Raw genomic sequence first — 13976 nt, 5'->3', positions numbered from 1 at the left:
AAAATAGAAAGAAATTAATTGGCCAACTAAAAATATAACAGAAAAAAATTAGCGGGGCATGGTGGCGCATGCCTGTAGTTCAGCTGCTCAGGAGGCTGAGGCAGCAGGATTGCTTGAGCCCAGGAGACTGATGTTGCTGTGAGCTAGGCTGACACCACAGCACTCACCCTAGCCTGGGCAACAAAATGAGACTCTGTCTCAAAAAAAAAAAAAAAAAAAAAGAATGCATTACCATTCAGGTTGGGGGAAAAAGACATAAAGAAGGTACTATTTGATGGTCATGATGGAGACTCAGACTTTTGGGGGGAGGGGGGGAAATGGGCATTTATTGAAACCTTAAAATCTGTACCCCCATAATATACCAAAATAAAAAAAATAATTAAAAAAAAAAGAAGAAGGTACTATTTGCAAATTACACAGACAAGAAACTAGTAAACAGTGGTGCCTTCTGTGAACGTGAAATCAGAGGCTGGAATAGGTGAGAGAGGATTTATTTTACTTTTATTTTTAATATTTTTAAAATTTTGTACCCTGCACATATACCACCTGTTCAAAACGGAAGGGGGACATTATCCCTGTTGCACAGAGATTGCCCACAGTGCGTGGGGAAAGGCGCTTGCTGAGACTGGAAACAATGTTTTGAGCACACGTGGTTCTTGTGGGACCTGCTCAAACTTCAAGATGGCTCCCTGGTGTACAACTAATTCCGACAAGCAGGATGAGGTGAGCTGCTCCCTAAAACTGAAGGGTCCACTATACCCTGGAATACAGTATTTATTTGTGTGTGACGGGAGTCGGGACACTGGAGGGTTTTAAGTAAAATTATTTGATTTTTGACTAAAAGATCCCTCTGGTTTTGTGAGGAATGTGGGGGTGTACTATTTCAGGGGCCTAGTTCTGTAATCTTGGTGAGTAAGGCTCTTGGCTTGGACTTGCTAGCTCTGTAGCACTGGATGGAAATGCAGAGACACAGATAGACTTTGGGAGGTCGTCATGACAGAACTTGTTGCTAGATTAAGTGTGGATCGTGAGGGAAAGCAGCAACATGGCTGCCTGCTCCATTTCCAGCCTGAGTGGGTCATGGTGTCTTTTCCTGAGATGGAGAACACTAGGGCATTGGTGGATGCGGAGGAGTAAGAAAGAGGTCTCTAGTACATTTTAAGCCAGAGACGGTTAAAGTCACTCTGGCAGGATGGGCGGTTCTCAAGAAAGTCACTCGGGCTGAACTGTGGAGAGTGTGTGTGGGGGGGTGTCGGGGGTCGCATCTGGGACTGGGGGAGGAGGGGAGGGGAGGTGTCGGGGGTCGCATATCTGGGAGGCCAGAAAGGGGTCTCAGTGGGCCTTCGCCGGGACATAGCAGAAGCTGCTCAGGGCCAAGGGAGAAGGTGCAGGCGCTCCAGCTAGATGCTTGCAGGCAGTCAAAGGCTTTAATTTTTCATCAGCGTGAAATGGGCAACCATGGCAGGGCTTTGAGTGTGATGAGAGCTGAGCAAAGTCCTACTGTGTGGAGAGCAGGCTACTGGGTAGGGTTGCCAGATTTAGCAAATAAAACTCCAGGACTGTCGGTTACATTTGAATTTGAATATCAGATCAACAATAATTTTGTACTATAAGTATGACCCGTGCAATATTTGGGATATACGTATACAAAAAATGCATTCGTTGTTGATGTGATATTCAAGTGTAACTGGGTGTTCTGTGTTGGACCAGGAAACCCTACCACTGGGGGTGGGGTGGGAGCAGGGCCTGTGCAGGAATTTCAGGGAGCTGGAAAGGGCCATGTTGGTTGCTACAAGGAGCAAGTGCAAGGAGCAAGTGCAAGGAGAGACACCCCCGCAAAGATGAGGGTGGCCCATTTGGTGCACTTTGCCAGAAAACGACTCTGGGAAGACGAGCTTCTCGGTTCTTCTACGTCTTTTAGTTCCTAGCAGGGTTCCCCGGGGAAGGTTCACCCACTTCTTCCAATCCTCCCGAGCCGGTCCCCACTCTCTCGGGCGCCCGAGTGCGGCTCGGGCTAGCCTGGCTTCCCGCTGCCCTCACGGGCTGGGCAGGGAGTAGCGGCGGTAACCTGCGGGCCGGCGCGTGACCCCGCCTTCCACCCCCCCGCCAGGGGTGGAGCCTGAGCGAGGAGTCTGCGAGCAGCCCTCTCTCCCCGGATGACGAGAGGCTGGATAACATGGAGTCGGGCAAGATGGCGCCTCCCAAGAACGCCCCGAGAGATGCCTTGGTAAGTGCGAAGGGTGAGAGGCGGGCCGCGAAGCCTGACGCGGCTGGGCACCTGCGAGGCAGGGCCTGGCTGAGGGCCTGAGGGTGGGCTCACGCGCCGCCTTTGGTCCAGCCAGGGCTGACAGGAGGACAGGATGAAGGGGGTGCGCCCCGGTCCCCGGGCCGCTCACTCGCTGCCAGGGCCGGGCTCCCCTGGAGGGTCACTGTCCAACAGAGTGCTCCAGCCCGGTCGCCCGGCTTTGTCGCCTGGGTGTCGGCCGGACCCCCTCTCCGTCTCACCCCATCTGTGAGCCCTGACTCTGCCTCCGGTGTTCTGATACTTGCTTCCCCCACCACCACATCTGAAAATGACAACCAGCTGGAGCCACCTCTACCCCTGCTGAAAAAGCCAACTCTGGTCTTTTTCTTCTTTTTGCCCACCCCCCCTTCCAAAAAAATAAAATAAAAATAAAAGTTTTCAGCAAATGCGTATTACGTGATTTGGTGTGGCAGCTGACACTCGCTTGGGAGGACAAGGATTTTGGAGCCCAGAAAAGGGGGACTTTGTATCATAAATACTACCTTCAGTCCAGCCTTGATTTCCAATACTAAATTCTGCATCTGGCATTTTTATTTGAATCCACAGGTTATGGCACAGATCCTGAAGGATATGGGAATCACGGAGTACGAACCAAGGGTTATAAATCAAATGTTGGAATTTGCTTTCCGTAAGTTAACAAAACACCAAAAACTTAGACCTCACTTGTGATTCTGAAAAGATCGTTTTATTATAAGAACATTTTCAAACGAATTATGTTAACAGCTAATATCATAGAATTCAGCCTAAAGCAGTAAAACGTTCAAGCTAGGGGAGAGCAATACTTACACTGATGTCTGTTTAAAATTGATCATATAAGGCTGGCGCGGTGGCTCACGCCTGTAATCCTAGCACTCTGGGAGGCCGAGGCGGGCGGATTGCTCGAGGTCAGGAGTTCGAAACCAGCCTGAGCAAGAGTGAGACCCCCCCATCTCTACTATAAATAGAAAGAAATTAATTGGCCAACTAATATATATAGAAAAAATTAGCCGGGCATGGTGGCACATGCCTGTAGTCCCAGCTACTTGGGAGGCTGAGGCAGGAGGATCGCTTGAGCCCAGGAGTTTTAGGTTGCTGTGAGCTAGGCTGACGCCACAGCACTTGCTCTAGCCTGGGTGACAAAGTGAGACTCTGTCTCAAAAAAAAAAAAATTGATCATATAGATGGGACAATTAGCTATTAAACCCCAAATTTGCTAACTGTCTAGAAATTGGTGGAACCTTTTATTAAGACAAGCGGCCATAAATATTAAGCTGTCTTCACATGTTTAAGAAAAATTGTTTTGTTCTTAAAGGATATGTGACTACAATTCTGGATGATGCAAAAATTTATTCCAGCCATGCTAAGAAACCTAATGTTGATGCAGATGATGTGAGACTGGCAATCCAGTGTCGCGCTGACCAATCTTTTACCTCTCCTCCCCCAAGAGATGTGAGCAAACTTTTTTTGAAGTTATTTTTACTTACGATTTTTAAAACTGTAACTCTAATAAGGATTTTTTTTGTTTTTCAGTTTTTACTGGATATTGCAAGGCAGAAAAATCAAACCCCTCTGCCACTGATTAAGCCTTATGCAGGACCTAGACTGCCACCTGACAGATACTGCTTAACAGCTCCAAACTATAGGCTGAAGTCCTTAATTAAAAAGGTAAGAAATTTTAGTCAACTTTGCTTTTTTAAAAAGGTGGGATATAAGGGAATTTAAAAGCAAATTCCTATAGCTAGTGCAGTAGATTAAAAGTTAAGGTAACTTACTAGAATTTTGTTTTAATTTTTAGAGCTTACAAGGAACTTTTCTGTTGATCTAACCCAACAGTCATTTTTCACAACAGGAAGCTGAGCCCAAACTCATTTATAGAGTTAGTAGCAAAGTTAAGACGGATTCCCAGGTCTTACAACTCCCATTCTTCCTGCTATAGCATAGTTTTTTTAGTGAAGTCTAATAACAGAGTGAATGATACACAATCAGGAATTGCACCTGCTTTCTGAAGTGTGACCTAAGGTTCTCCCACCACTGAAAAAGTAATACCCCTAATTGGTTGCCTTGTTTTCTGAAATTCCACTATATTAAGAGTATTTTACGTCTTTTTGGGTTAAGACATTGACTAGTTAAGATTAAAAATCACAAGGAAATTAGCTGTTATTCCCCATTCAAACACTCTACCTTAAAATTAAATACTATATAGGATTATATACATGTATATTCTTATCTATGTTTATATAAATGTATATATACATGTCTGTGAAAACCCTAGTTTAGGCCGGGTGCAATGGCTCACGCCTGTAATCCTAGCACTCTAGGAGGCTGAGGCAGGCGGATTGCTTGAGGTTAGGAGTTCGAAACCAGCCTGAGCGAGACCCTGTCTCTACTAAAAAAAAATAGAAAGAAATTAATTGATCAACTAAGATATATATATACAAAAAATTAGCCGGGCATGGTGGCACATGCCTGTAGTCCCAGCTGCTCGGGAGGCTGAGGCAGCAAGATTGCATGAGCCCAGGAGTTTGAGGTTGCTGTGAGCTAGGCTGATGCCACGGCACTCACTCTAGACTGGGCAACAAAGTGAGACTCTGTCTCAAAAAAAAAAAAAACAAAAAAAAACCCTAGCTTAAATGTTGGATTTAGAACACTGATAGAACAAAAATAGGACATTCTCGCTGTGGATTATCCATTAATAATTCTCATCAACAGGCCACGCATGGTGGCTCACACCTGTAATCCTAACACTTTGGGAGGCCAAGGCAGGAGGATCCCTTGAGGTCAGGAGTTCAAGACTAGCAAGAGCAAGACCCCATCTCTACAAAAAATAGAAAAATTAGCTGGGTGTGGTGGTGCACGCCTATAGTCCCAGCTACTTGGGGGGCTGAGGCAGGAGAATTGCTTGAGCCCAGGAGTTTGAGGTTGCAGTGAGCTATGATGATGCCACTGCATTCTAACCAGGACAACAAAGTGAGACCCTGTCTCAAAAAAAATTATCATCAACAATCCTAATTTCATTCCTAGGTGTCAAATCTTAGCAACGTTAAAACTAATTTGTTTTTAAATTCTTTAGGGACCTAACCAAGGAAGACTAGTTCCACGGTTAAGTGTTGGCGCTGTCAGTAGCAGACCTACCACTCCTACTATAGGTAAGTGAGTGGGGGAAATGGCTTTTCTGGCTGGTAAAGTAGTGTCTCAGCACTTGGTTTTGAACTATGATCCAGGTCAAAAGGTGAGTCAGAAATTCCTGTATGTGTGTTACCACTGATAATTTTACTCATCCTCTATAAACTATAAACATACATTTTACTGGATTTCAAAATGAGTGGACACGCTTAAAGCTCTTACTCGAGGGGGAAGGGGGGCATGGGCAATATAGGTAACCTTAACATTTGCACCCCCATAATATGCTAAAATAAAAAACAAACAAACAAAAAACAAAATGAGAAAGCCACAAGAACTATCTGATCCCAAATGAGTATAAAATTGAACATTACCCAATATTATAGTTGTTATAAACTATGATAATAAAACCAAGAGTTTTTTCTTAACTGTGTTCTTTCCATCTCTATACAAATGAAGTTGCCAAACAAACAGCAGTAGTAGCCTACTTATTAAAAATTAAAGAAATTTCTTAATTGGTAAGAAAATGCAGTGGAAGTTTCAAGTGTACAAAAAGGTTTGTTGGTTTGGTTTGGTTTTTGAGACAGAGTCTTACTCTGTCTCCCCAAGTACAGTGCAATGGCATCATTGTAGCTCACTGCAACCTCAAACTCCTGGGCTCAAGCAGTCCTCCTGCCTCAGCCTCCTGAGTAGCTGGGACTATAGGCGGGTACCACGACACACGGCTAATTTTTCTGTTGTTAGTAGAAATAGGTCTCTCTCTTGCTCATGTTGGTTTCAAACTCCTGAGCTCAAGCAATCCTCCTGCCTCAGCCTCCCAGAGTGCTAGGATTACAGGCATGAGCCACCGCGCCCGGCCCAAAAAGCTTAAGTGTCTCAAAGAAAAAATAGTTCTGCTTTTAATACTAACCTTTTTATAACATAGTTCTGATTGTCCAATGTTGGTCAAAGAGAGTCCCTTCAAGGTGTTTTCTTTGTCCTTTTTGACTGATCACCATCGTGTTGTGAGCATTTCTAGCTTTCTGATACAACAAGATATTGCAAGCCCATCTTAGATACCAATTTAAAAAAAACAAACAAAAAACCTAGGCTATGTTCTGCTGAGAATCCGTAAATAACAAAAAAAAAAAAAAAAAAAAAAAAAAAAAAAAAAAACCTAGGCTATGGTAATCAGTTACATGTTTTAGGCAAGTTAACCAGTTTTAGCTATCAGTTGTGATTTTTATTCCTAGTTAGATGTATGTTGTAAATGCTTTACAGACTTTTAAAATCTACAGTTAAGGCACTACCAAAAACTATTAAAGGTATAAGTTGTAAACTTTAAAAAAAATTAAATGAGTTGTATAAACCTTAAGACCTAAGCATCTACTCTGTTCAGTTTAAAGCCTAAACTCCATACTTGCTTAAATGTAAATCATTAGACCAAAAAATCTACATATTGTGGATTTTTCTTCTTTTGACAAAATAAAATATTTATATTACTTCATTAACTTTCACCAAATTCTTTGGACTGCTCCTTAATACATGGGAAAACTTACCTTGGGATGGAGACATGTTCGAGTAAGGTCTCACCTTCTGGATTTGGGAGATAAAGCACTAGAACCCAGACTTCTGGGTACCTTTAAGCTTTCTTCCCCCATTTAGACATTCTTCCCCTTTATCCCTAGAGTTGATGATAGTTGTATTCTCTTCAGCAACTCTATCCCTGGGTAGACTGCTGGTTCCAGGGGGAAGGGAAGTAATGGAAAGTCTGCATCCCCAAAGGAAAAATTCAGAACAGACATGTTTCCGTAAATGTATTTTTTGAGAGAGCAATCACATCAGTATATAAAATCTTTAAGTCTTAGAATTTATTCATTAAGCAAACATTTGTTGAGTACCTGTTAGGAGCAAGGCACAAGAGCCATGTGCTCCCAAGGATGAAAAATGTTAGCCAAGGCTTGTGATCTAGTGAATGAGAGAAGATCTAATAATAAGACTCCTGTGACACATTAAGGGAATTTCAGAGATAGGAGATAAGACTTAACTGGGCAAAGTAAGGAAAGTTTTATAAAATGGGGTGGTATTTGAGTTGTAACTTGAAATGGGTAGAATTTAGATAAGGTGATTGTACTAGGTTATCCTCAAGATACATCTCTGCTTAAAAAGTCTCTGAACATAGAAAAGGAACACATTTTTGGTGCCCACATGGGAAATCCAAGGGGTGTAGGGGTGTATTTGATCAGCTCCTTTTGTTAGATGCATATTGGTTTAGCTTCATGGGCATAGAAGATACCTTCTAATCGTCAGCAAGTGACAGAGCTTAAAAATGACAACTAAGGTAGTTAATAGAAAACTTGGGTCTTTATTTTGGTAGTTTATTTAAACTTTCAATTTCATGGCTTCATCTAGCTAAAATTCAGTGCTTACTATGTACCAGATGCTGTTTGAAGAGCTTTACATGGATTATTTTGCTTAATTCTCACAAGAATTCTATAAATTATGTATTACTAGCCCCACATTACAGATGAAAAAACTGAGGTACAATTTAAATAACTTGCCCAAGGATACTCAGCTAGTAGGTGATAGGGCCTGGATTCAGACTCAAGCAGGTAGGCTCCAGAGCCTACACTCTTTACCACCATGCTGTACTGAATTTTGTAGCATCTAAACAAGCTTGTAAACTTTTTAAAAAAGTTACTTTGCTTTTATTTCTAATGATTTTTTTCTCATCTTTCATTAGTTCTCTGTGCTTTGAAGGTAGTTTCTGGTACGCTAAGGAATGCAGACTATAAATCTGTATCTAACTAATATGGTCTGTTAATTATAACTACAGCGACCCCACAAACAGTATCTGTCCCCAATAAAGTTGCAACTCCAGTATCAGTGACAAGCCAAAGATTTACGGTGCAGATTCCACCTTCTCAGTCCACACCTGTCAAACCAGGTAACGTGATTTGGGGAGGGGGGACAGAATTTGTGAATAATTTGCAATTGTAGTTTGTGTTCCTATGGCAAGAGTTAGATTGTTTTAATATCACAACAGGAAGGTGACAGTAATGCTGCAAATCAGGGTTCTTCACAGGGATCTATAAGCTTTAAAAAATTGAATGAAATTTTACATACAGTAGTACTCCCCCCCTTATCTGTGAGGAATACAGTCCAAGACCCGCAGTGGATGCCTGAAACTGCAGTTAGTACCAAACATTATATATATTGCATTTTTTCCTATACATACGTACCTATGATAAAATTTAATGTATAAATTAGGCAAAGTATGAGATTAACAATAATAGCTAATAATAAAATAGAACAATTATAACAGTATACTATAATGAAAGTTTTGTGAATGTGGTTTCTCTTTCTCTCTCAAACTATCTTATTGTTCTGTACTCACCTACTTTTGGACCATGGTTGACTGCAGGTAACTGAAACTGTGGAAGGTGAAACCACAGATGGGGCAGGGACTACTGCATATGTAACATTTTCAGAAGGAGGAGAGAGTATTCAACATGCTTGTCAAATTCTTAACACTGTGAACTAAACAGTTAGGGTCCACAAATATAATGCATTTTCAGGGAAAAACACTTTAGGGTAAAAGCTCAAGAAAATGATACAACTTAGTGATGAATATGTGTACACAATTCAAAATGTAAATTTAAATGAAAATTGTACCCTTTACTCATTTAATAGGAATTATATGTGTTGGAATAATGTAAGTAGAATCCTGTTATAGCATAGTTTACTAATTCATATGTTTAGCTTTTAAATCTTCTGAAACCTAACCTCATACAATAAACAACTCATAAAAAATATTGGCCTAAGGAAAGAATGGTTCCTGACCTTGAACTTGTACCTTTAGTATGTTGTATGACTAAGTACTAATTGAAATTTTAGTAAGTTAAAATATATTAGAACTTCTTTAACCTTGTACTTGATACACTTAAGTTGATTTAATCTTTACGTATACATAGATCAAAACATCACATGGTACCCCATAAATATAGTTATTATTTATCAATTAAAAATAAATAAATGAAATAATAAAGATTTTTAAAAATTTAATTCTACTTCTAATGCAATATAATTACCTGTGTTTCTTCTATGATGTACTTCATGCTATTGAAATTGGTATTAGAATTACATTCAGCTTTGTTGTATACTTTCTACCATGTTTTGGATTCTGGGTAATTCATAGTTTGCGGGGGCTTTCTTCTGTTTACAGTTCCTGCAACAACTGCAGTTCAAAATGTTCTGATTAATCCTTCAATGATTGGGCCCAAAAATATTCTTATTACTACCAACATGGTTTCGTCACAGAACACGGCCAATGAATCAAACCCACTGAAGAGAAAACATGAAGATGATGATGACAATGATACTATGTAAGGAATATAGTCTAGTCTAGATGCATTTCAAAAGTATAGTTGGTTTTGAGCCCAGTATACTGAACTAGAATGTTCTAGACCTTCTCAAGTTTTATCTTAAAAAAAATAAATGTAGCTGCATATTTTTCACATTAGTCAAAGCTGTTAGATTCCTTTTTAGTGAAAGTACAAATGTTTTTTCATTAGGCTTCAAATACAAAAAGTTAAGTACTTATTTCTTAATAGTTTCATTAATGTTGAGTCCTACTATGGCAGTTCTATTTTTGGAGGCAGTTTTCTGCTATGTATCACTGACAGCACTTAGGTTTCAGGTTCTATAGCCTGGTCAGTGGACTAATCTTTAACAGCACAATTTCTAATCTACATTTAAATACTTTCTTTTTGTAAGGTAAAACAGTCACTTTTATTGTTACTAGCTTTTGACCAAATCTCTCAACTTAGGAAACATCTTTTGAAAAGGATGGATTTAAAAAGATTCTAAATCCATTTTGAATGTATTTAAGTTGGTTCTTGGTTTTCCCTAACTTCCCACCTCAACTCCCTTTCTATATATCCCATTCATTTTCTGCACTCCCCCCATAATCTTAAGTTTCTCCCCATTGCTCTTAAATTTAAAAGGCCATAACTGGAATTTTTAAAATATCATTCCTGATAACACAGCTCAGTGTCATTTTCATATTGTTAAAATATGCTTTATATGCCTGATGTTCTGTGGTTCACCTTAACCTGAGGGTTTGCGTTTATTCTTTTTCACTCCATACCAGAATAAATTGGGTTCTATCCCTTGCCTTTTATGCCTATTGAGCTTTACTGTGCTTTTGATAGGTAATTTTGGGTCAGTTATATTCAATTTCAGTCTTGTATTCCAAGTTGATAACTCTACCATATTTCACATTTCTAAATTTAACAGATGCTATAGCTTAAAATGTGCTTTGATAAATATTTACACTGGACCTAGGCAAAACCACTGAAGAGCAAGTGTTTTCTTCCTTTCTACCACATGCATATATGTTTTGATTGCTACTTGAACCCTCCTGTTGGTATAATTCAGATCATTTTTCTAGCTTGTTCCTGAGGATGTCACACACAAAATGAGGATCAAACCTAAAAATAGATACTAATCATTCTCCATCCTCTACAAGGCCAACAAGGAAAACAAATGAGTGACTTTGCATTTAGGTACACTCTGCATAGGTTTCCCAGTAATGTGGTAATGTTGCTAAATACCTTTCCCTATTTTCCATGTATACATGTCTAAAGTCTTATTTGGAAAGATTGCAAAGCTTTTGAGAATATAAACAGACCTGTTTTGTTTCTGTTTAGTTTAAGTTCAACATACTCAACATACTTTTGCAGAATTTTCTAAAATAAATTTTTATATCATAATTTAGATTTTATAGCAAAGGATCCTCAAAACTTAAACATAAGTTTCATCTCAGGACGGTGCTTTGATACATCTGAGAAATACTCCAGTAACAGGCAAGAACTGTCTCATCACAGTTTGAGTGTTTTTGGATATTAGGGAAAGGTGATGTAACTTATTAATAAAACAGATCTGACCAACATCATAGGAGAGAAATGTTCATGATATAGCATAGGGTGTCATTACTTGAATGTTCTCAGGGAGGCAGCACGTCAGAAAGCCTAGATTCTAGTTCTGGCTCGATCATTTACCAACTAACTATGTGACCTTACTTCACCTCTTAGCCTTGTTCTCCTCACTAGTAATAGGAAAATAACACCTACCCTGCCTACCTCACAGGGATGTTGTGAGGGTTTCATTGGTATGTGTGAAAGTTCTTTTAAAATTGTAAAATGCTATACGACTACAAGGAATTATTATTAGTGTGTTTGTTTCAAGGTTATTAATAAATATTTGAGCTTATCAGTGATCTTTACTTTTTGACTTAAGGGATTCAAAGAAAAGGAACAAGGCCCAGTAATTCTGAGGGCCAAAAAACAATTAAGATTTGTTTAATGGATGAATTGATTATATTTCAGGGAATTGCTTACTTTATTTGAGATCAGCATGACTCATCATAGTAAAGCGAAATGAAAATGAGTGAAAGAACATGGGCTTAAATCTGTTAGAAACGTAACATGCTCTTGTCTTTGGTGGGTACCTGTATGTATAATTGAGATTGCAATGTGAGCGTTCATTCACTTAACAGGTCAGCTGGTGGATGATTTGTTCTTTCAGATGAAGACTGCTTTATCTTGCAGCTCGCTCCTTTCCCACATTACTTCCAGCTAAATCTAGCTTCAAGAATGACTTAAGGCAGCTCTTATCCTTTAGCTTCTAGGTGGAATTTTTAAAAATATGTACTGATGGTGAATGGGGTAAGGACACTGTCATCTCCAGTTCTTCCTCTTACAACAAGTAGGAAACTAGTGTCTATGATGAGTATGAATATAGGAATATGGCCAGCATGGAAGGGAAATGGAATATGAGATGCACACTATGATAAAAGGGATCCAAAGTGAAGGGAGGTACTCAAGAGATAGGAAAGAAAACACTAATCCAAACAGCAGGTTCAGAGCAGTGTATGCCACCATTTATATTTTAGCATTTTCATATATATATAAGAATATTCATTTTATATATCTATTAAGTAGCTCTAGATAGAAAAGAAATTGGTAGCTAAGGGACTGAGGAAGGCATCGTCTCATTGTATCCCCCTTTTTGATTTTTGATCACGTGCATACCCCTCTGCTAGAAGGAAATTTTGGACGTGAAAAGGAAAGCAGGGAACACTGACCTAAAGAATAGATTCAATTCTTCATTTATGACATGGTGATTATATTTTTTTCTGCACACAGGCATATATGTGTATACACACACACACATATAGTCTGAGGGATAAAAGTGAATTTACCACTTAAAGCATATACCTTTATAATATTTCATCAGCAATTCATAATTCTATATTAAATCAGAAAGGACATCCTTATACTTTTCTAGTATATATGCTCTGAAGTTGTTCATTATCTACTGCCTTCCTTGACTAGGTTATAAATTCCTTCAGGACATAAATGCTATCTTATATTCCCTCCATCATGTTCTCAGCACATAGCAGGTACTCAAATATTTGGCTAGTTGCCAAGTTAAGACGAGTTTTCCCATTCATTTTCTGCATTAACAACCCAAATAACTGGGGGAAGATCCTGGAAGCAGAGTCTAATAGTAAAGTATTTAAAAGGTACAATTAGGAGGCCGGGCATGGTGGCTCACACCTGTAATCCTAGCACTCTGGGAGGCCGAGGTGGGTGGATCGCTCAAGGTCAGGAGTTTGAGACCAGCCTGAGGAAGAGTGAGACCCTGTCCCTACTAAAAAATAGAAGAAAATTAATTGGCCAAATAAAAGTATACAGAAAAAATTAGCCAGGTATGGTGGCGCATGCCTCTAGTCCCAGCTACTTAGGAGGCTGAGGCAGAAGGATTGCTTGATCCCAGGAGTTTGAGGTTGCTGTGAGCTAGGCTGATGCCACGGCACTCTAGCCCAGGCAACAGAGTGAGACACTGTCTCAAAAAAAAAACAAAAGGTACAATTAGGGATTGTTGGATGGATGATGTTGGCGATTATAGAGTATAAGTACTGGGTTTATGGATGTTTACTGTACAAATTCAATTCTTCTACACTGGAAATAATAAATTTTTGGAGAAAATGTAATCACTGGGGGGAAAAAGTTTGACAAAGTTCTAACACAGCTGCAACACTGATTTACTGGTAGCATCTCAGGGCTTCATTAACAAAAAGAATTCCTGCTTCTGAAACCAGTGTAGAGTAGTACCCTTTGAGATATACAGAAACATGGTACAATTTAAAATTAACTACAAATATGGGGAGAGTATTAACCAAAATACAAATAAACTAAGAAAAAACAAGCTTTCAAAATTTTTGTTTTGTTTAAAGCTACCACCAAAATGTTTTGCTTTTTCTCTCCAGGATTAAGCAAAGAAGTCCTAGTCTAGAAGCATCATATCAGGGAGGGAAGCACAATGAAAAAGTTTCAGTATTTGGAGCCAGACAAACCCGGATTTGAATCTCTACTGTTACTTATTAACTCTGTGATCCTGTCCAAGAGTTTAACTACTTCTTCATCCATAAAGGTGAAATACATATCTTCCATGTAAAATGCCCTGCATAAAATTTCTGGTTAAACATGGCCTTTGCAAATAGTATTTACTTCTGCTTTCTCCCAAA

At 39.5% G+C, this 13976-nt stretch overlaps 1 protein-coding gene across 3 annotated transcripts; it reads left to right on the top strand.

Annotated features, from left to right (window-relative positions):
• The first annotated feature begins 2113 nt into the window (after positions 1–2113).
• On the top strand, positions 2114–13939 carry TAF9B (TATA-box binding protein associated factor 9b). Of its 3 annotated transcripts, XM_075999233.1 has the most exons (8): positions 2114–2227; positions 2852–2933; positions 3597–3733; positions 3815–3949; positions 5355–5430; positions 8220–8330; positions 9609–9768; positions 13719–13939. In XM_075999233.1, exons 1-8 carry the CDS (start codon positions 2177–2179, stop codon positions 13813–13815), a joined length of 849 nt encoding a protein of 282 aa, XP_075855348.1. In that variant the 5' UTR covers positions 2114–2176; the 3' UTR covers positions 13816–13939. The 3 variants fall into 3 exon arrangements, with proteins under 3 accessions (XP_075855348.1, XP_075855350.1, XP_075855349.1); XM_075999235.1 differs by lacking the exon at positions 8220–8330; XM_075999234.1 differs by lacking the exon at positions 13719–13939 and having other exon boundaries at positions 9609–11656.
• The last annotated feature ends 37 nt before the right edge of the window (positions 13940–13976 follow it).

Source organism: Microcebus murinus, chromosome X (assembly GCF_040939455.1).
Source record: "Microcebus murinus isolate Inina chromosome X, M.murinus_Inina_mat1.0, whole genome shotgun sequence".
NCBI lineage: Eukaryota > Metazoa > Chordata > Mammalia > Primates > Cheirogaleidae > Microcebus > Microcebus murinus.
The sequence above is the reverse complement of the archived record's forward strand: the minus strand, read 5'-3'. Positions and strand labels throughout refer to the sequence as shown.